General features: G+C 46.2%; 1 protein-coding gene across 2 annotated transcripts in view; it reads left to right on the top strand.

The window, feature by feature from the left end:
• Window positions 1-19,959, top strand: part of DMRT1 (doublesex and mab-3 related transcription factor 1) — a 92,654-nt gene that overhangs the window by 30,182 nt on the left and 42,513 nt on the right. For both annotated transcript variants that reach the window (XM_031449801.2, XM_031449800.2), the window contains exon 3: window positions 5,109-5,392. In XM_031449801.2, coding sequence (XP_031305661.2) covers window positions 5,109-5,392 — 284 coding nt within the window. The remainder of the gene's footprint in view (window positions 1-5,108; window positions 5,393-19,959) is intronic.

Raw genomic sequence — 19,959 nt, 5'->3', positions numbered from 1 at the left:
TCTGGGTGGGAGCTACACACTCCTTCTCAAGCTGGAGTGAGTGAAGCGTGATCACTCAGCAGTTGAGCATGGATCTGAAAGGGGAGCTGGGCAGGGTCCCAGGTCCCTGGATGGCAGGTATTAGCAGTGTAATGTGGTCGTTTGAAGGAAATTCCACAACACCAGACTGCCAGTGATTTTCATGCAGTTCCTTTTTTCCCGTTACTGCAGGCTCCCTGTACAAGCTTAGAGTTACCTCTTCTGGCCAGGAGTATTCAAGGAGCCTAGTCCATTCTAGTCTGCAGACCATGTACACACACATACATAGAATGGACTGTTTTAGCCTAGTCTGTACTCCTGCATCCTTATTCTCCATCTGTCTTTTGTGCTTGGATCAGATTAATTTTCCTAAAACATCTTTACATTACTTCCTCGCTCTGAAAACTCATTGACTCCCTAGAGCTTAAGGGGAAACTGGAAGTCCTTGGCTGGCGTTCATACTCAAGACCTTCCACTATTTGTCCCAGGGTGACTTTCCATTCTCATCATCTATTGTCTCTTGATGTGAACTCTGTGCTCCAGTCAGGCTCATCTGGTCACTGTCCCTGGAACATGTCTTGTCCTTTTCTTTTTCCTCTTCTGAATGCCCCCTCGCCCCACCATCTCTGAACCACCTCCATCCTGGCTCACTTCTCTGCCGCCTTTGCGGATGGTGACACCTGCCTGTGCTCTCATTGTGGCCACTGGGTTATTGCTCTGTAGGATTCTCAGTCTATACCTAGTCTTCTCAAATAGCTGGCACATCTTTGAGAAGAAATGAGACATTCTGAATATTTCTTTGTGCCTTTTTACAACATCTAAAGCAAAGCTTTGGACATAGTTGTTATATGATAACTAATGAAATGAATCAAATGTAAGTACAAAAATAGAACTTGAGGTCAAAAATAATGACTTTTGCTTTACCTGCTCCTCTTGGTTGTCCAGAAACCTTATGAGGAATAGTACGGTTTGTCAAATGGAATGAGCTCTTGAGAGGGTGAGTTAAGCTTTTGTGCCTAGAATAAAGGAAGAAGGCCTGGGTTGGGCCATGAAAGTCAGAAAACCATCTGGCAGCAGTGGACACGCAGCACCTACGGCTTGTGATCTAAACTCCGCAGTGATTTCTCTAGAAGCCCAACTTCTTTATTCAGGGGAATTCACTTGTGTGCTCTTATTTGATAGCCAGTCAAGACTGTCAGAGTAATGCAGTGAGGAGTTGACGTATTTTTAGGGATAATTTATGGAGCAGTTGCTTTGAATCTTTAGATCAGTGGTTCTCGATCTTTTGAGTGTATCAGGACCTACCGAGGGCTTTGCTGAAACTCCGATTGCTGGACTGGCCCTTGGAGTTCGTGATTCAGTGGGTCTGGGGTGGGGTCCGAGGATGTCCATTTCTGCAAGTTCCCAGGTGGTGCTGCTGCTGCTGATTCAAGGACCACATGCTGAGAGCCGCTGCATTAGACACAGGTAGTTTGATGGATGTTTATTTCAGCCTGGGGAAATTTCCATGTACAGGTAACATGCACATAAAGCCTGGGAGGCATAAAGCTGTTTTTAACACTGACTAAGAGTTTTAATTTGGAACTTCTAAATGCAGTTGGGTGGTTTACAAAATACAGGATTTGGTAGTTCCCCGTGTCCCTGGAACAGGTGCCTTCTTGTAGTGCTTTTTAAAATGTCCCTTTTTAGGAGTGCTTAAAACATGTTAAGAGTCTAAAATATTTTGTCATTGACTCTTACAAAGCTCAAATGACTTTTATTATTTAAATACTGGTATGAAATGAAACTTTTACGTGTATCTTAATTTATTCTTAAAGCACCATATAATTTGAAAGAGGAAATAAAATACAGGTAAATGGAAAAGTGATGGTATCTTAACTAATCACAGTCATCTGCAGCAAAACAAATCCTTGCTTTGACCTGATGTAGCATTTTATCTGAGGTTTACTGTAAAGTTTGTTGAAGCTGTTCTGTTGTTACCCTGAGAAGTAATACTGGCAACATTTTGTTGCTGGATAACATGGCCTGGTGAAGGGTCTTGCTGATGTTATGATGTAGAAATTCACAGACCTGTGTCTTAGAGTGCTGGTGTCTTTAGGTTTCTCTTTAATTCTTTACCTGCTGCTGTATTTTGTTTTCTTTATCAAGAAGCTTGCTTTTGAAGGTTAGGCCCTCGGGGTGGGTATCCAGTGTTTTTCAACTGAAGGGACAAGGATGAACATCTAATAAAATGCCTTCCTCGAGGCCTGTGAGATTGTATACAGATGCCCAACTAATAATGATGACTAGGTGGTAAGAATATGTCATTCGGTCCTTTTCTAATTTAAATATCTGTGTAACTTTTTTTTTTTGTGCTAAATTTGTATTGTTTTTGTAATCAGGTTAACAGTAAAGACATGACACTGAAAACAAAAGAATTAGATGCTGAAAACTGCCTATCTTGCCGCTAAATTGGTATTTAACATAAGAGAAAGGACCCAGTGGGAGGCCTTAGGAGGGGAGAAGGACATGTGCTTTCTCCAGACTCGGGGAGAGTCATGGAATCAGAATTTCCCTTCTCATCAGTTGGGAAGAGGAGGAGAGAAGAAAGGAGAGAAACATAATAAGACAGTGGCCCTGACAGTGCATCTCCAGGAGCCTGAGGTGGATGGATTTGGTGTCCTTTTGGGGAGAAGAGGCTTCAGTGCTGACTTTAAAGTGAGGCTGTGAGAACATTTTGTTGTAGATCTGTCCCCAACCTCCCCCACATTCAGGCAGCGGACACTGAGCACCTGCTTCTCCCTGCCCACGTGTGCTCAACCCTTTTCTGTGGTTTAAAAACGAGGTAACAACATTCTGTTACTCCTTCGAACTTCTATTTTCCCCTCACGTTTATGTTGATGCCAGGCTACTTGAAAAAGAAAAAGAAAGTTATTCGTGGCTCCCTTCTGGAAATACTTAACCACCGTGTGTTGGGCAGTGCACTTGGCACAGGACGCTTGGTGAGCCAAGAGGAGGCGTCGTGCCTGCTCTGTGGAGCGTCCCTTCCGACCAGAGAAGGCTCTTCGCAGTGTCCACCGCTGTTTCTTCCTCACTCACTTGCTCCTTTATCTCTCACCGGCGCCTGTGTGTCCTCCCACTGTGCTCAGCCACAGGGCCCTGGAGGCCTAGTCATCTGTCGGTCTTTTCCAGAACTAACTTTGCTGAATCTCTTAGCAGCATTTGACTGCACAGCCTGCCCCTCCGCGATCCTGTCATCTTTGTCCTCTGTGACATTGCGTTCCCTCCTCCGTTCTCCAGGATGCTGGCCTTGGCACCCTTTTCTCCTTTCAGAACATACCCTTCCGTACCAACTCCCTTCTCCTCTCCCCAGATGGGCTTAGCATCTCCCAGAGGAGGTGACTCCTGCTGACCCCTGCGGCATCTCAGCTTCTCACCTCAGCCTCTCCCGTGTGAGTGCAAGTGTCAGGTTTCTCACCCTGACTCCTCCCTGGCTGCGTGGCCGGCGGCACCACCGTGATTAAGCAGAACTGACCCCCTCATCTCCTCCACCACTGTCACCCCAGGCTTCCTGCCCTTCCTCTTTGGCCTTTCCCGGATCTCAGATCAGACGCCCATCAATCCTGTGGTTCTGTGAGCTCGTCCCCCCGTGTCCCTGGCAGGTCCCTGCTGTCGTGTTTGCAGTCTTCTGGGTCTCTCCCAGCCTACTTCAGCGGCTCCCTGGTGGCTCTCCCTGCCTCTGGTCTCTCTTCCCTTCGCTATCTGATGAATTGCCCTCAGCTGAATCACCCCAAGGCACAACTCTGACCCTTTGTGCCCCTTGCTGGGAAATCCTCAGTGGTTCCCACCACCCTCTGAAGAGAGTTCAGAGAGCTGGGCTGAGGCTTTCCCTCCCCTCGCTCCCGCTTGCCTATCGGGCTGGACCTCTCTTGCCTTTTTCTGGTCCAACTCTTCAACTGGACGGCCCCATCCACCGCTCCCAAACTCCGCGCCCACCTTCCTGCTTCCATCCTTTGTTCTCAGTACTCTCTTTTTCTCATCTTTACCTACCCTTCTGCTCTTCTTTTAAAGTACAGCTCAGGTGCAGTTTTTTTCTATGACAGTCCCTGTCGTTCTTTTCTAGGCTGCAAGTCATCTTTCCAGCTTTTGTGTTTCTGTAAAAGTTTATGGTATTCTTGTATGAGAGTCCTTGTATAATTCATAATTCCATCATTCATCCTAGGCTGGACTCCCTGTGAGTAGGTGCTGCCTGATACCTTGCAGCTCTTTCTGGTCCCTGGCCCACCTTAGAACATTGTTTAAAAAATGTCCATTGGAGGGATGAGTTAGGAGTCCATTCAATTATTTATTGAAATTAATGCAGTTTAATGCCTAGACCCCAGGCTGGCAGACTTCACCCTGTGGATCGCTCCGGCCCACTGCCTTGTTTGTGAATAAAGCTTTATTGCAACACGACCACACGGCAGCCAGCACGTCCTACAGCTGAATGCCGCTGAGCCCGCAGCGGTCACTAACTGACCTTTCACCGAGCTTTGTCCCCCCGGGGCTATACCACTGTCCAGACTTCTGAAGGACACAGTATCAGCTGTTGGAAGGAAGTGAAGGAAACAATGTTTGCTTAAACTCTTAGCCTCTTGCTTTGGCTTTCAGACGTATCTGTGTGGCTACCGCAGTTAGGGCACTGGAATTTTTTACTACTTTATTCAAAGTGAAGTTCAGTTAATTACGTTGGAAGAATGTTGCAGACAGCCAAGTTAACAAGATTTGGTCTCTAATTTCTTGACATTAAGACAGGAATCTCTGGGCAGAAGTTAGACCTGGCCAGGATTTATGTAATTAAAATGACCCCTATCAAAAATGTTTTTGGTATTCTCAGTAAAAATAATCATCAAGAATCGGTCAGCTGTGCGGCCAGAGTCACGCCAGCCTTAGAAACCCTCCTGTACTTCGGCTGCAGGAGAAGCAGCACGCTCAGGTGCCTTGCTCTGCAGCCCTGCGGATCTGGAGGAGGAAGCCTGCGCGTTGCCAAGGTTTAGAGGTGAAGTCTTGTGGCCCCCACATTAACACCATGCTGTTTTTTTCTTTTTCTATTTTTTTTTCTTCCTTTCTAGAGGGACGTATGGTCATCCAGGACATTCCTGCTGTCACCAGCAGAGGGCACGTGGAGAACACACCTGACCTTGTGTCTGACTCCACCTACTACAGCAGCTTTTACCAGCCGTCGCTGTTCCCTTACTACAACAACCTGTACAACTACCCGCAGTACTCCATGGCCTTGGCTGCGGACTCCTCTCCCGGGGACGCGGGAAGCCCCCTCGGGGGGTCCCCTGTGAAGAACAGCCTTCGAAGCCTCCCAGCGCCTTATGTGCCTGGTCAGACAGGAAACCAATGGCAGGTAAGAGGTAACCCAGAGAGTGAACTGGACATGTGAAAGCCACACACACACATACGCTCAACTCAGCACACGTGTATACCATTATGCAAAAGGTACAAAAAGTTCTCTCTACCTATAACATCATTTACCCCCAGAGGTTGCCTGCAAGGAATTGGAAAGAATTGTTCATGTATTTGTTGGCATTTTCAAATTTTACTTTTCTCATTCTTCAGCGTCATTTTGCCCAAATACCCAGTTGGCCAGAGTCAGCGTCACCAGCGGCTTACAGTGTGAGGCTCCATCTCCTCCAGCCTTGCCTCCACTTTTTTGTGCAGCTTAGAAAATGTTGGGTGCAGCCTTCTGGATGGCAGTAATCCTAGTGATGCTTTTGCACCCTGGAAGGGAGGTGTGTTACGATCTGTGTGTTTGTGTGGAAGAAAAGTAAGAAAAGGAATTAGGTCACTATCATGCTGGGCCAACTTGAGTGCATCTTTAGCTGGGAATGGAGGTCACTCATATGCTAAGTATGTGTTTTTAAAATAGTGTGCAATCAAGAGCTTTTAATATTTGGGGTAATACAAAGCATTTTGCATTATCAGGGAACATTTATTCAGCACTGTCTACTTCCTCAGTTTTCACCATTTCTATCATGCCAGTATATTAGCTGCAGAGTCAAGGCATGGAAAGCATTCACAGGCTGGATTAGCACGTTGGGGGACTGTGCACGCGTGAGCGCGCGGGCTCGGCACCTCCACGCCCGCTCCAGCTGTAAGATACGATTCTGCGAGAACTGCTCTCATCGTGGATGCGTTTTCCGCGCTCAGGCTTCCCAGTGGGGCTTTGATTCCAACACAATGCAATGTATGTATTTGGGAGTTTAGGCTACATCTTTGATCTTCTTATGCCCACTTTTAAAAAGATGTGAGTGGACGTTTTCCTCTGAGCAGTTCGATTCCGTTTTGCATTTTCAGATGTGGGGAAGTGGTTGATATTCACATCCGCCCATTTTTAGATTTTTGCACAAGCCTTAGGGAATCTGACTACCTCTGCATATTAATGTCAGCTTTAATCCCCTGGGCTACTCATTTTCATAACTTTTCCATAGATTTTATTTTTAGAATCATACTTTTTAAAAAGAGCTTAAAGCATATTGGTGTTAGAAGTGAGAGGTAATATGAATGTAAAGAAAGTGCGATGATTTATGGATCTTCAGGCTGAACCCCTGCAGGCCTTTCAAAGTGCCAGCTGGATTTCATGATTTTGCGTAGGTTTTAGGTTGATTTCTGTTAGGGACTCTCCTCTGAGAAAGGAGAAAGAAGTACCTTATAGTTCTTAAAAAACAGCTCATCCTGCAGGTTCCCAGGAGCCAGGGACTTCATGCTACTGGAGTGTCCTGGTTTTCTGGCTACTTTCAGGCTTTAAGGAGAAAATAGGGAAGGTCTGTGGACCTGCTGGCTTATAAGAAGAAGGATGAGAAGGGAAAGTCTTAAGCGTCTTCTGAAAGAAAGACAGCCGTGATTGGCTTTACTATAGCAGCATCAGAAATCTCCTAAATTAATTAACCCTCCTTTGTCAGAATCTCTCAGACGGCATATGATGCCTGACACACAAATGCTTACTCACTCCACCTGGAAGACCTAGGGAGGACATGGCAGAGGTCGTGGATTTCCTTGGAGGTCTCTGGCCACGATCCACCCTCTAGGGGCCTGGAGACAGCCAGGAGGAGAGTCCTCGTGGGCAGCTGCATTGCCTGGTCTTGGAGGGCTGCCTCGCCTGCTGTGGGCAAGGAGAGATGCCCCTGGGGGTGAGGTCCAGCACCCCTGCTAGCAAAGTGGGAGGGAAGACTGTGCCCGAACATTCTTGGCCGTGCGGGGGGGCCTGCAGCTTTGATGCTGCTCGTGCCCCCTCTAGAACCATCACTCAATTAGCCTGGAGAGCTGGGTCCCTGGTGAGAGGCCCAGCATCTCACCTGCCGAGGCATCAATTAACACTGGAGTTTGTTTTCAAGGAGGCCTGGGCTCAAGCCTTTCTATTTCCTAGCCAGTCACCACTGGCAATACATGCTCATCTAACTATTTTGCAGAAATAGAAATAGGTCCTTCCCTGCTACTGTGGTTGATGCCCGTTCCTCTTGGTAATAACACGGATTCTGATGGTTGTCATTTGTTGAGCAGTGAGTCCTCCCCACAGCCCTGGGAGGCAGGTGGAATTGTCCCTTTTTCATAGGTGAGGACATCGAGACTCAGAGGCCCGCACCACCACACAGCCACCAGACAGGGAGCTGGAGTTTGTATCTGTCTGGCTCCAAAGTGTGTTTCCCTGCTCGGTCTGGTTATCGCTGGATCTGCAACAGACTCGGGGCTGCAGAGACGGCTGTTAATTAAGTATGAATACGGAGACCCTCTTTAGCTCTCAGGGCTTGGAATTCCTACCTAAGTCCTTTGCTTTTCACTGGGGATCTTCTTGGACCCACTGCTCTTCTGATTTTCTGTCTTCATTTGTGGGGACTGGAAATAAGCAGAAACTTCCAGAACAGTGATGAGGTGGGGTACTTCAGGTGGCTGAACACAGAGCCCCAGACACTCCCCTGAAATACAGTCTTGGCCTTTGGTGTTTAAAATGTGCTGAATCCCTTGCAGTTTGGAAGTTGCTTTTGGAATCTGCATACATATTTTCTTTGAATGTGATTAATCCTAAGCACATCTGGGCCCAGCTGCAGTGGGTTTGTGACATGGAAGATGATCCTCACAGTGGAGATGAGAGGGTTTGACCATGTGGCCTCTCCATCCCTTCTAAGCCTGACGTTTTATGAGTCTGTGGATTAATCTTGTAAGCAAACATGAACACAAACTTGACTTACAGCCTTGTAGTCATGCCCACAGAAATCAGTTCTCTTGGAAATAAACTCTTATATTAAAAATACAAGAGCCAGCATCCACATAAGCCATCAGTTTGCAGAAGGATAGGTGAACGCCTGTCCAGTGCTGAGCAGAGCTGACGTGGGTCTCACATAGCTCCAGCGCAGCCCATCCTGCTGCAGGACGACTGAGAGCTGGAGCCGGAGGGGTTTGCTTGGCACCCACAGCTGGCTGGTGACAGAGCCTGGCCCAGAAACCAGGCCTATTTATTTGGGGAAAATAGTACGGTGTGCTTTGAGGAACATGGAGTCTGGTACTTGGAGATCTATATTCGGTCCTAATTTGTGATTTAACTGTTTGTGTCACCTTGAGCAAAGTACTTAACCCTCTGAATCTCAGTTGTTTTGTTTATAAAGTGGGCATAGTACCACACTCATAGAATCACTGCAGGGATACACAAGACGACAGTTTAATGACTGAAGTGAGATGATTACTGCATGAGGAAGTGTCTGTGTAGACCAAGAAGCGCTATGCTGACATGAACTTCAGTAAATTCATTTCATTAATCATTATTTTCTCTTGGCCCTGCTTTTATAAAAAAAATCTATTTAATTTTTTGTTGATGTGTGTTTTAGTTAGCTATGTCAGATCCCCTCTGGGATAAGATAGGGTATGCATAATGCACATTTTAGTTGTTACTGGAAGGTCGTGACATGTGAATATGGGCCAAGTATGAATGTACATGGAATCAGTTTTATCCGAGATGGGGAAGAATTCGATCCATTTAGGAAGTAGAAAACTGGAAGCATAGACAAGAATTATAATGGTGCAAAATGTGTTTATTAAGGGGTGTATAAGTAAATACTAACACCTACAGATAGTACTTAAAACCAGTGTTGAAGGGGTAGAAACTGGACAGCTCGTGTTGTCACTGGGCCGTTAGGGCAGAGGTGCAGGGGACCGCCATCTGGGGCAGGGCCTCCCCCGGCCTTGCTGATCTGGGAGGGCGCCCTGGCTCTGCTCTTTGGCCGGTGCCTTGCCCCTCCTGGTGGAAGCCTCCCGGGGAGGGCCGGGGAGGGGCTCCCTCTTGGTTGGAGCCACGCTTTCCTGTCTCCTTTGTGGAAAGTGGGCCACAGCTGCGCCTGGAGGGCACCGAGCTGGTCTCTCTGACTAGATCTTCCCCAGGTCTGACCCCGGCTCGACCTGAAGGGCCTGAATCTTAGCAGCATCTCCTCCATCTACTTTCTTGGCTCTGTTGCTAAGACCCGACTTCCCTCCTGACTCTTCACCAGAGTGAGAACTTTTATAAGTTATCCTCCTTCCTTTGCTGCTTTTGGGTATCAGTGTGTTTTGGGGGAACAGCGTGAAGTGTTTTCCAACAGAGAGCACCTTTCTGATTCCTAGAAAAAAATCGACACTAGTGGAGATCATCATACATTTTTTTTTTAAAGCCAGACTTTTTTAGAGGTTAGTGGGCAGAGTATTGAATTATTTACAAAAGAAACTATTGACTTTTTGTTGTAGCGCGGAGACTTTCTGTAAGTCTCCCTATAAAGTCATGCAAGCCACAAGTAATTATTGAGCACCTACTAAGTGCAAAGCCTATTTTAAAAAAATAGCCGTCTACTGGGCCAGGATCCCAGAATCCCAAGGCGCTTTCGTGTCGATGCCCAGAACGCATGCTGAGAGCTGCTTTAATTGCTTTTGGTCTGTCTCCAGCCTCTGGAGATTTGTGGCCCAATCACAGATTCCTGTCCTGTTGTGAAACAGAAATAACATTTGTGACACTGGAACAAACTCACGATGAATGGCTGGTTCCACTGACCAGCAGCTCAATTTCACTTCTGCATTTAATTGCCTGCAAAAGCTGTTTATTGCCTGGTGCACTCCTCCACGGCAACATTACCTCTTAAATAAACGTGTTGTACCAGGTTGACAAGGGAGAGGTGCATATCAAGTAAGGAGAAATAAATATAGGAGGACTCCGAGCTGTACCGGGATCTCCATTTAGTCCCGGTGGCAGGTGCCCCCTTGATTAGCTTTTCAGAAGCTTGTGCCGCTGGAGGTGGAGACCCACGTGCCGGCCACAGCTAGGGTGTGGTCAGAAGGCAGCGTGGGTGATTTCCTTCCTCCTGGTGGTTCTTTTGGGCTCTGTCTGAAGGGTCTCAAGATACGGTTGCCCATTTATGATTATGCTCCTCACTGGAATGCATTCAGTTATTAAGTGAACAGGCATCGAGGTCCTACTGTGTGTTAGCGATCTACCACTGAGCCACACAGTCAAAAATATGAAGAGGAGGTCTTGGAGGAAGGCTGTTGTTATCATCTGGTAAATGAGAATGGAACTAGGGGATCATCCAAGTAGCGCTGGATTTGAAAGTGAGACACAAGGTGGGAAAGAAATCAGATTCTGGCGTCTAGTCCTTGGAGCACAGAGAAAGGCGCCCCCGTGTGGACATTACTGGGATGGCCCTCCAGCACTTGCCTGCCAAAGGCCAGAGGGCCCAGCAGGGCTCCTGTAAAAGCCGCCCATTTGGATTGTGCGGCCTGCAGGCAGATGTTCTCCATCCTTTGCCGAGCAGCCAGACTAGGCCCTTGTTTACACATGGCCTCCTCTTTTTATTAGCATGGTTCAGTATCAGAACAACCCGTTAGCTGGAAGAATGCTGAGAAGTGGCTTCGGCAGCATGTGCCCCGGGGGTCCCACAGGAGGGTCCAGCGGCCAGGGTGCAGGATAGGCAGCCATGGCTTAAACCCGGCTCCCGTTCCCAGGGAGACAATGATAGTTAGCCATTCATTCATTAAGCCATTAATTTTTAATATTTCTAAGTGAAATAAAAAACAGGGACAAGGTAAAATACACAATCTCCTTCAATTTTTAAGGTGAAGTAGGAGACTTGAGATAAACGTTTGTGCTGGCCTCAGGTCAATGAGCTGCACCGTAGGGCCCCCAGGATAACGTGCATCTGGTCACTCAGACCCCTGAGTGATTCTGGCTGAGAGCGATGAAGTGTCTTGTCTGAGGAGCCTGGGTCTTCTTACTCTGGGTTAGGCGCCCTCTCCCAGGCACCGGTGATCCACTAGGCGGCCCCTCCAACCCCATCACCCACTTCCTCGGCTGCTTAAACTGGCCCCTGCTTCCGTTTTTAGAGCAAATTCGCAATTGGCCACTGTTGGTTGGTGGATAGACACTGACAGGCTTTTTCCTCTGGAAAGAAAAACTCACAAAGGTTTTAAGCACAAAGAAGAGGAATTCGTAAGACCATGTTCAAGTCAAGACATTTAAAGCAATTTCTTTCCTCAGGAAAAAAGAATTAAATTAGATATGGCCTTGGACTATTAGAGCTCACCACCCTGATTTGTTTTTTAAAGGGGAATTTCAGAGACGTGCATTCCTGTTGATGTTGCTGTGCTGAGGTGTACTTGCATTGTATCTGGCCACTTCCGTGAACTCTGTAATTCTGATAATTTTATAGTTGCTTATTTTGGGGTTTCTAGGTTAGACAGATATTTTATAGGAAAATACTGATGCTGACATCTTTCTTCCCCCTGAATACCTCCAGTTCTAACTTCTGTTCTCAATGCATCGTTCGGTTGAGGTATCAGAGGTGGACGCCGGTGTCATCTTGTTCCTTACTTCACTGGGAATGTGTCTTGAAGTTCACTGTCCTGAGTGCAGGATGTTACCTGTGCTGGTTTACAGAGAAATGGGGAAAATAAGGGCAAGGGGGTTTTCTTACAGCCAAAGTATTCAATTCAAAGAATGTTTTTTATTGAGACTGTACCCTTCCAACATTTTTTTAATGAAATGAGGATTTTTTTTTTTTTTTTGGTAAATGCCCTTACTCAGCAATATAAAAAGTTGGCAACTCTATCCCTGTCTCCCTCGCCCCCTTTTAGAAAAGTTGTACTAACCTGAAGTCCAGAGGGAGCCTGGAATCCACGGCCCCGGCGCCGGGTCTCCGTGACAACAGTGCAGCTCTTCGTGGTCCTCACAGTGCTGCTTTTAGCAGTTGTTTCTCCCTGCCTCTTTGCAGGAAGAGTGCTTCGGTCTTTTCCTGTCTTTTGATCTCAGCCCTGTGAACGTCCCTGTGCTGGGCCAGCATTCTGTGGGACTCCTCACATGCACCCCATGTCGGTCCTGCCTTCTGGTACAGTGAGGACACAGGGGTTGGGCTTCCCTGCTCAGGGACCCAGTCTTGAAGAGTCTTCTGTTTTAACATTAAAGTCATCACAGACCACCAGAAGTCTAAAGCCCGTGAAGTGAAGGTGCCAGGCCTCCCTGGGTTTGGGTCACGTTGCCTCTACTCTGAACTTTCCTTTAAATGACCTGTCAAGTCTCAGCCATGTCTGCGATTTTCTCTTCTGAAACGTAATTCCTTGTTAGCTTCTTCTCGTTTACGGAGAAATAATAAACCCAGTTCTCTTGTGCCTTCCCATTGTACTCCTTTTCCTGCAGGAGAAAAGCTCTGTGGGCCGGGGTAGCGGAGGGGCGGCAGCAAGCCCGGGCTTCCTGGGAGCTTGGCAGCCCGTGAATGCAGTCCTGGCTTTCTATTTCTAAGCGACCTCCTCGTGGACATGGACTTTCCCAGCGGAATTGCTATTTTGTCTCGTTCTAGATGAACACAAGCCATGATCAGAAAGCTATCGTCTGTTATTTATTATGCTTTTCCTAGAAGGAATGGTTGTTTTCTTGGAGGGATTACCAAAGTTTAATGATTTGTGAGCTTTTGGTCCCACAAGAGGACCATTGTTGGCGAGAATTGGTGCCCGTGATGACGATATTCCTGGTGTCTCTTGGTCTGGAACCAGAGCTGAGGGAGGTGGTGGGTATTGTAGGAGCTGAACTCGGGTGGTGAGAGGTAGGGCTGAGGACTGTTCCTTCACTACAGCAATGCACAGGAGAGTTGCTTTGGCTGAGTATTTTGGTTAAAAACCTGTGGATTACAGGAGAAAGTGGAGCTGGCCTCTGGAAACCGGGGCACGGGGGAAGGCAGCTGGGTCTGAGAGAAGATTTTGGGGGAGGGCTGGGCCCTGGCCCTCCCAAGGGACTGTTTCTAAGTCTGGCTGACACAGTCCAGTAGCAGCCCAGGAAATCCGGAGGGAGGGTAGCCTTGGATTCTTAGGAGGAACCTTTGAGGGACTCCAGTAAATCCAGGGCCGCCCTGCAGGGTCACTTCCAATCTTCCATGAGTTCAGTTTAATCTGGACTGAGTTGGGAAATCCTGGAAAGGGCTGGTCCACTCCAGGGACGACTCCACAATTCAATTGCAGGCAAAAAGAAAGACACCATCAGTCTGTTGCGAGATTGTTACACAACATGATCTCTGACACGGTAGCATCGGGTTAGTAAATAATACAGTCATTTGGGGAGTCTGTAATCTACTTGAAAATTAGATAATTAGATCACAGTTTTTGAAAGCTTTCAGACTTGATTTGGTTGGGTTGGTGGCCAAAATCTTACCTATTTGTGTTTGCCTTTTTTAGGTTACCCTTATTCTTAAGTAGATGTAAATATGGTATACAATTAGTTGCTTTTCAGAATGTTTAAGTGTGTGGATGAGCGATGCTAAAATTTCTTGGGAGTCCATATTTCTGTGGCCTGTTAAGTGGCCCTCATTAGTTGAATAAAGACCGAAATCAAGGAAATGCTTAACAGAGGCAAATTTGCCCTCTTTTTGAGCTATGTTAGGAATATGGTAGTAGAAAAACAAAAAGAGTAGGGTTATGGGAAATCCCCGTATGAAACAGCATGCATAAGAAACTCCTCGGTGTGTTTATCATTCATTTGTTGAGCACCAGCTCCGACCTTGGCCCAGTGCTGGACTGTGCCCTCCGGCGCCAGCTCACAGTGGTTGGATGAGAGATCAGAGAATGACACGTATCATTCTCTGATGGCCACTGTGGTCAGAGTCTGGAGGTCTCCCCGGAGGGCTGTGGTGCCTCGTGGACAGGCGGGCCCTGTGCAGTGCTGGGCCCAGGGGTGGGGTGGGGCGAGGTGAAAATAACTATTTTACCACTACTGTCACTTAAAATTGCCCCTGCAGGGCGCTAATTAGAAGCAGATTGACTTTGTGTGTTTTATTATTTTTGAAAAGTGCTCTGGAGAGAGTGTATCCCCTTAGTGCAGCCAGGACAGGCTGCTTTCAGTGCCCTCTTCTTGGGAGACCCCTGACCCTGAGGGCATATCCTTGAGATGCATGAGTTCCTGAGGTGAGGGGCGGGGGGTTCATAAGAAGATTGAAGAACAGGGAAAAAGGAATTTTCTCCTCATTTTATTTTTCACACCTTTTTTTGTCACATTCTTTCTCACTAATACTGTTTTTGGCAATTCCTAGCCAGTACTAAGGGAAGGAAGGCAGACGGAATAATTTTATGTCTTGGGTCCTGGTATGAGACCAAATAATGTGAAGGAGCCTTTTCACTGTCTCTCTGTGTGTGTGTGTGAGATAGTGTCAATGTAGTTTCTTGAGTTGGTTTTTCAAGTTTTTAAATGTGAAAAGTAGAAACATTTTGGACAATGGATTTTTCTTTCAAATATCAGACAAATATTTACAGACTTTAAATAATTTTTGAAGTATGTAATGGGCAGGTTTTTTCTGCCGCCCTCTCTGCCCCTGGATCCCTGACTCCTGTGAAAGGGCTCAGAGTCATATGGTAACTCTGAGGGGTCCCTGGGTGTGACCACTCCTCCACTGATGCCCCCACAGCGGGAGGCCAGAGAGGGGAGGGGACGGCGTGACAGGACAAGTTCTGAACAGCCTGGCGCCCCTCCTCCCTGCTGCTCCCCTCAGCCCTGGAACTCGGCCTGTCCTGGATTGGCATCTCCTTTTGTGGGCGAGGAGGCTGAGGCTCAGGAAGTGGAGTAACTTGTCACATCACAGGTGGCAAATGGGGGCTCGTCCACACTCCCATCTCTGCCTTCCTCATGGTCAGCACACGTTTCTTCTTTTCCTGGTGTGAAGCCCTGAGAAGTGTCATAGTGTCTTCTTGCATCTTATGATACAAGCTACTTTAAGAGGTAATTAATATTTGCAGACACTTAACGTGGGGAGAGTCCTAGTTCTGATCATAGTAACCAGACTTCAGTCACACATGCACACATACACAAACACTTCTGTGCACTTTAGGGGAACAGATTTTTGGTCATTCTTGGGTTGTTTCGGTTGCTGAGAGGTGGATTTTGGAGTGGGAAGCACCTTTCCAGGCTGCTGACCGCCTGTGAGGCGGGTGTGCCCATCGGCGGTCACCAGCCTGCGTTCCGAGTTTTCGTGCCGGTTCGGATCCAGCACATGCGCGTGTCCTGACACTTAGAAGGTGGCCCGAGACAGTCTCACCGTGCCCTGCAAGCAGTCTGTCATGTTCAGGACTCATAAGATACCCTTCACACTGCTGATTTATGCTGAAAGTATCCTCATGTTTCCGACAGCTCATGTGTGACGTGAATATAATCCATATTTCTTAGAGCAGCTAATCCAAGTGGCTTATTTCCCGATACTGCTGATGGAGCTATATCTCTTGGTGTTGCCGCCGTTGAGATTCTGATGGTAACATATTGTTTGTGGGTCACTAGTTTTGTCTAAAACAGTAGGTTGGAACAGAGTAGCAGAGGTTAATTAACTTTGTCCATCAAGATGGGAGCAGAAATGGTTGCCTCTGATACGTCTGGTCCTAAAATCAGCGTTCCTGAATGTGTGGTTACAGGCATCTTTTCTTCTCATTTTCAGACTGACAACCCTCAAAAAAGTTTCTTACTTAATCTCAGAGTAATGAAAATGTAGAGTTGTTAAAATTCAAAGGCAATGAGTAGGTCCTTATAATAAGCAAATGTCTTACTTTAAGATGGGAAAGGTGGCTTGGTTTAGCAGAGAGAGACTTTTGAGGCCAACTCACCTTCTCTGCTTAATCCCTTTGTGAGCAGAACCAAGTTTTCTGATGTCTCTGTGCAGTTTCTGCCTGTGTTCATGCTGATTGCATTGTGGAGGACTCAAGTCTCTATAGTTCCCATTCCAACCCAGCCCCATCCCCCTCTTACCTGCCATGAGATTTGGCAAGGTACATTTTCTCGGGAAACTTACATGAAGAATGTCACCATGCCAGAGCCCCCCGCCACCTCTTCAGAGATGTGACATAATGCTCTCAGAGACTTGCATGTTAGGGAGAGTGCAGTACTTTGACTTGACAGTTATTAACCCAATTTAAAGTTCAAACCAGCTCTTTTGCTGAAGCTGTTTCCTCCTAGCTTTTATGTAATTGATGCATATTTTCTGCCTGGCTCTGTGTGACTTCAGCTGGGAAGTCAGGGTTTGTGTTTTAGATTTGTGAATCACAAATAGAAGTTTCTGACCCAGGAGCTTGAAAATCCCTCTAAGGTTAGTGGTTTGGGAAAAAGAGAAGGGCCCTGGGCTAGTCCCAGAGGCTGTTTCCAGGTGGCCCTGCCCCTTTCTTTTGTGAACCCCCAAAATGCATCAAAACCCTCCCAGGCTCCAGGAAAGGGAGCCATTTTCATAGTTTGGCTTTTTCTCACTCTGTGCCACTGTTTAAATGTCAGAGTTTGCAGTTAGGAATATTATCCTCCACAGTCCCTCTTCTTAGGATGACCATTCCCTTTCTTCGCTGACTCTCAATTCTGTGCAGCTGAGCCAAGCTTAATCAAAACTAGAGGACAGCTTGGTCCTCAGGAATCTTCCAGCCATTTCCTGGATGGATTGTTGGGTTCTAGGTAAGACCAGACCCTCTTCCTATCTGAAGCATTAATAGACCACCACTGAGTAGTATTTAGGATTTTTTTTTAAAGGAAGTGAGGCCTAACACTTTTACATGTTGGAACTTTATTGTTACAATAAAGAAGGGTGTCTGCGGTGTATAAGAAGGAAACCTGTGGTTCAGGTTTACTGTGCTGTATGTTCTCAACAGTTTAATAAAATAAAACCCGAAGCTCTGAGGTTGTCGTCCGGGGTTAATACTACCAGCACGCACGTTCCCTGCCAGCCCAGCTCCCATCGCAGGTCACACATACTCAGACTTGGGGTGGGTAATGAGATTATAAAACATGCCTCTTGCTTGCCAGCTACCACATGCTAATAATAATAGTACCCATAATTCACTGGAATCCTGGGCTTTTATGTTTTACTTGGTTTGTTTGTTTAATTTAAAGGAATAAAAAATAAAATCTTGAATGAAAAATAAATCTCTTTTTAGCAGAACTGCGCAGTTTCTTTCCTTTGTGAGCACCTTCTGTCCCTCAGTAGAACTTTGCTGTTTCAGCTGGAGGTGAAGGGCGAGCACAAGGGGGTGGCATTAGGTTAGTTTAAAGCAAGTTTTCTCCCGCGTGGCACTATCAGAATGGTGAATCGGTCGCGTCTGCGTTACGAGGACTGCGCTGGAGGATGGTTATCGGCATCCTGGTCTCTGCTCCCAGGTGCCAGTAGCACCGCCCCCCACCTAGTTGTGACAATTGAAAGTGTCTCCAGACTTTGCCAGTTGTCCCCTGGGGGACAAACTGCCCTCAGTTGAGTATTGCTGGTTTAAAGTAAAACAGCACGTTTCAAGGTTTTCCTTATTTATTCCATTTTTGTCTAAGCCTTAAGTAGCATACTGTGATTTTTTTGTTTGTTTGTTTTAGTTAGAAGGGAGCAAGAAGCGATCTAGAGTTCTAAGTCTCATTTTTCCATGCCATTTTCTATACTTTCTGGGTGAATCACAATTCATTTTTTAACTCCATGTCTCAGAGGTTTACACATGCACTTAGAAATGCTTCTAGCTGGCTTTCTTACATCTGAATTGTCACATGGTGGTTATTTGTAGATTAATCTTCCATTTAGGAGCAGGTGAAGGCCTCAGTAAGTTCACATTTTGATCACCTCAGGTGGAGTCTGACCCTTTGTATCTTCTTCTTTTGCTGGAGGTCTTTTATAGCTCAGTCTTCAGGATTCATGGGAGAAATTGAAAAATCTAAGTTCAGTTAACTCAATACCTATTTCTAAATAATCCTTGTTATCTGATGCTTTCTGAAAACATAGAAAAGGAATTAAGGGGAGAAATAAATATGAACATGGGTTTGAAATTGCGTCTATTTTCCAGTAAGCTTGAGCTGAAAGGAAAAAAGAACCCAACAGTTTATCTGAATCTCTTTTCAAATATTATACATATTGGGATTGGCAGCAGTTGACCAGTCTGTGAGACTTAACCTTTTGCCTTTTTTAGTTAATACTGGGGATGTTGTGATTTTGTGCTTCTCCGGGTATGGGAAATACGTAGGTAATTCTAGAATACTAGTTCTTAATCTGGGTGTCAGATTAGAATTATCTGCGGAGATTTGAAAAACTCCAGTGCCCCAGCAGCATCCCAGACCAGTGAAATCTGATGCTCTGGGTGGAGCCCAGGCATCGGTGCTGGTCCCCCTCCTTCCCCAGTATTGCACTGGGAGTGAAGGTTGAGAAACAGGTGCATTTTTATAAATAAAGCTTTATTGGAACAGAGCCACTCTCATTCATTTACTGATTGTCTAGAGACCCTGTGGCTCGCAAAGCCTGAGATAGTTACTCTTTGGCCATTTACCAAAGAAGTTAGCTGACCCCTTATCTAGACTCTCAGTGAACATTTTTCAAATATTTTGAAAAGAGGCTTTATACAAAATTCACAGTAAAAGGGAAAAAAAATCCAGCATTTTGCAGAGCCTGCAGGCTCTCATCCTCTCAGTTTTCTTGTACGTGGAGAAAACTGAAAAGCATTTTCCCTGAAGAACTGATTGGAAGGTATTGTCAGAGCAGAAGAAGTAACCAGCTCACCACCACCTCAGAGCTGGGAAGCTCCATGAGTTACATTAGGGCACTTCATACTTAAAAGTTGGCACTTGGCTTCCAGCTCAGTGTTCGTTACTCAGCCTGTGTCTGTGTAGTAGACCCGAGGGAAGCCTGCAGAAGCAGAAATGGCTCTTGAATGCAAAGCATGTTTGAGTTCATTATTATGGCTGCAGGAGTTCTGGATGGTGGCAGACCCCTGAAAGAAGTTCTTTAGCTCTGGGGAATCTTAGATATAAAAAGAAAAATAATGAAAAAATTTGAAATGCCTTTTACATCATTTCCTCCTCCCCTCAGTTCAGGTGGAAAGTTGATGCTTGTAAATAGCTGGTCAAAAAAATGTTTTAGAAGGTCCTCCTTTGGTCACAGCCCCTAAAGGCCCCAAGAATGGGAGAAAGGATCATTTATTCTAGTCCCTTGAGCAGAAAATCAGCATCCCCTGATTGAGATGCTGATTGAGAGCGCGTCACACTGTGAGGCCTCCACCCTGGACTTACTGAATCAGAATGTGCTTTTTAACAGGATCCCCAGGCTATCTGAATACCCATGAAGAGAGCCCTGGGAAGCCCTGGTCTAATTGATAACAGGGTCTGTGCAGTAAACTGACCATTGATTCTTACTTTAAGTGATTTCACAGCTCCTTAATGGCTTCTGACTTGGGCTCACTCATTAAAGGCAGACAGTTTTTCCCCTTTGGCTATTTCCAAGTACAGCTTGTCCTGCCCTCTTATTTAGTAAAGATTTATAGAATGGTGGAAAATGATTGTGTGTGTGATTGAGCTAGAAGAGACACTGTTTTATATGCATCAAAAAAAAAAAAAAAACCAAAGTAGGAAGGATAAAGGGAACTTGCCAGATAAACTTCACTTGTAAGGACATAATCGAGTGGAATAGAGTTTTTTTTTTTGCTTCTGCAAAAAGTAATCCA

Source organism: Camelus dromedarius, chromosome 10, assembly GCF_036321535.1.
Source record: "Camelus dromedarius isolate mCamDro1 chromosome 10, mCamDro1.pat, whole genome shotgun sequence".
Lineage (NCBI taxonomy): Eukaryota > Metazoa > Chordata > Mammalia > Artiodactyla > Camelidae > Camelus > Camelus dromedarius.
The sequence above is the reverse complement of the archived record's forward strand: the minus strand, read 5'-3'. Positions and strand labels throughout refer to the sequence as shown.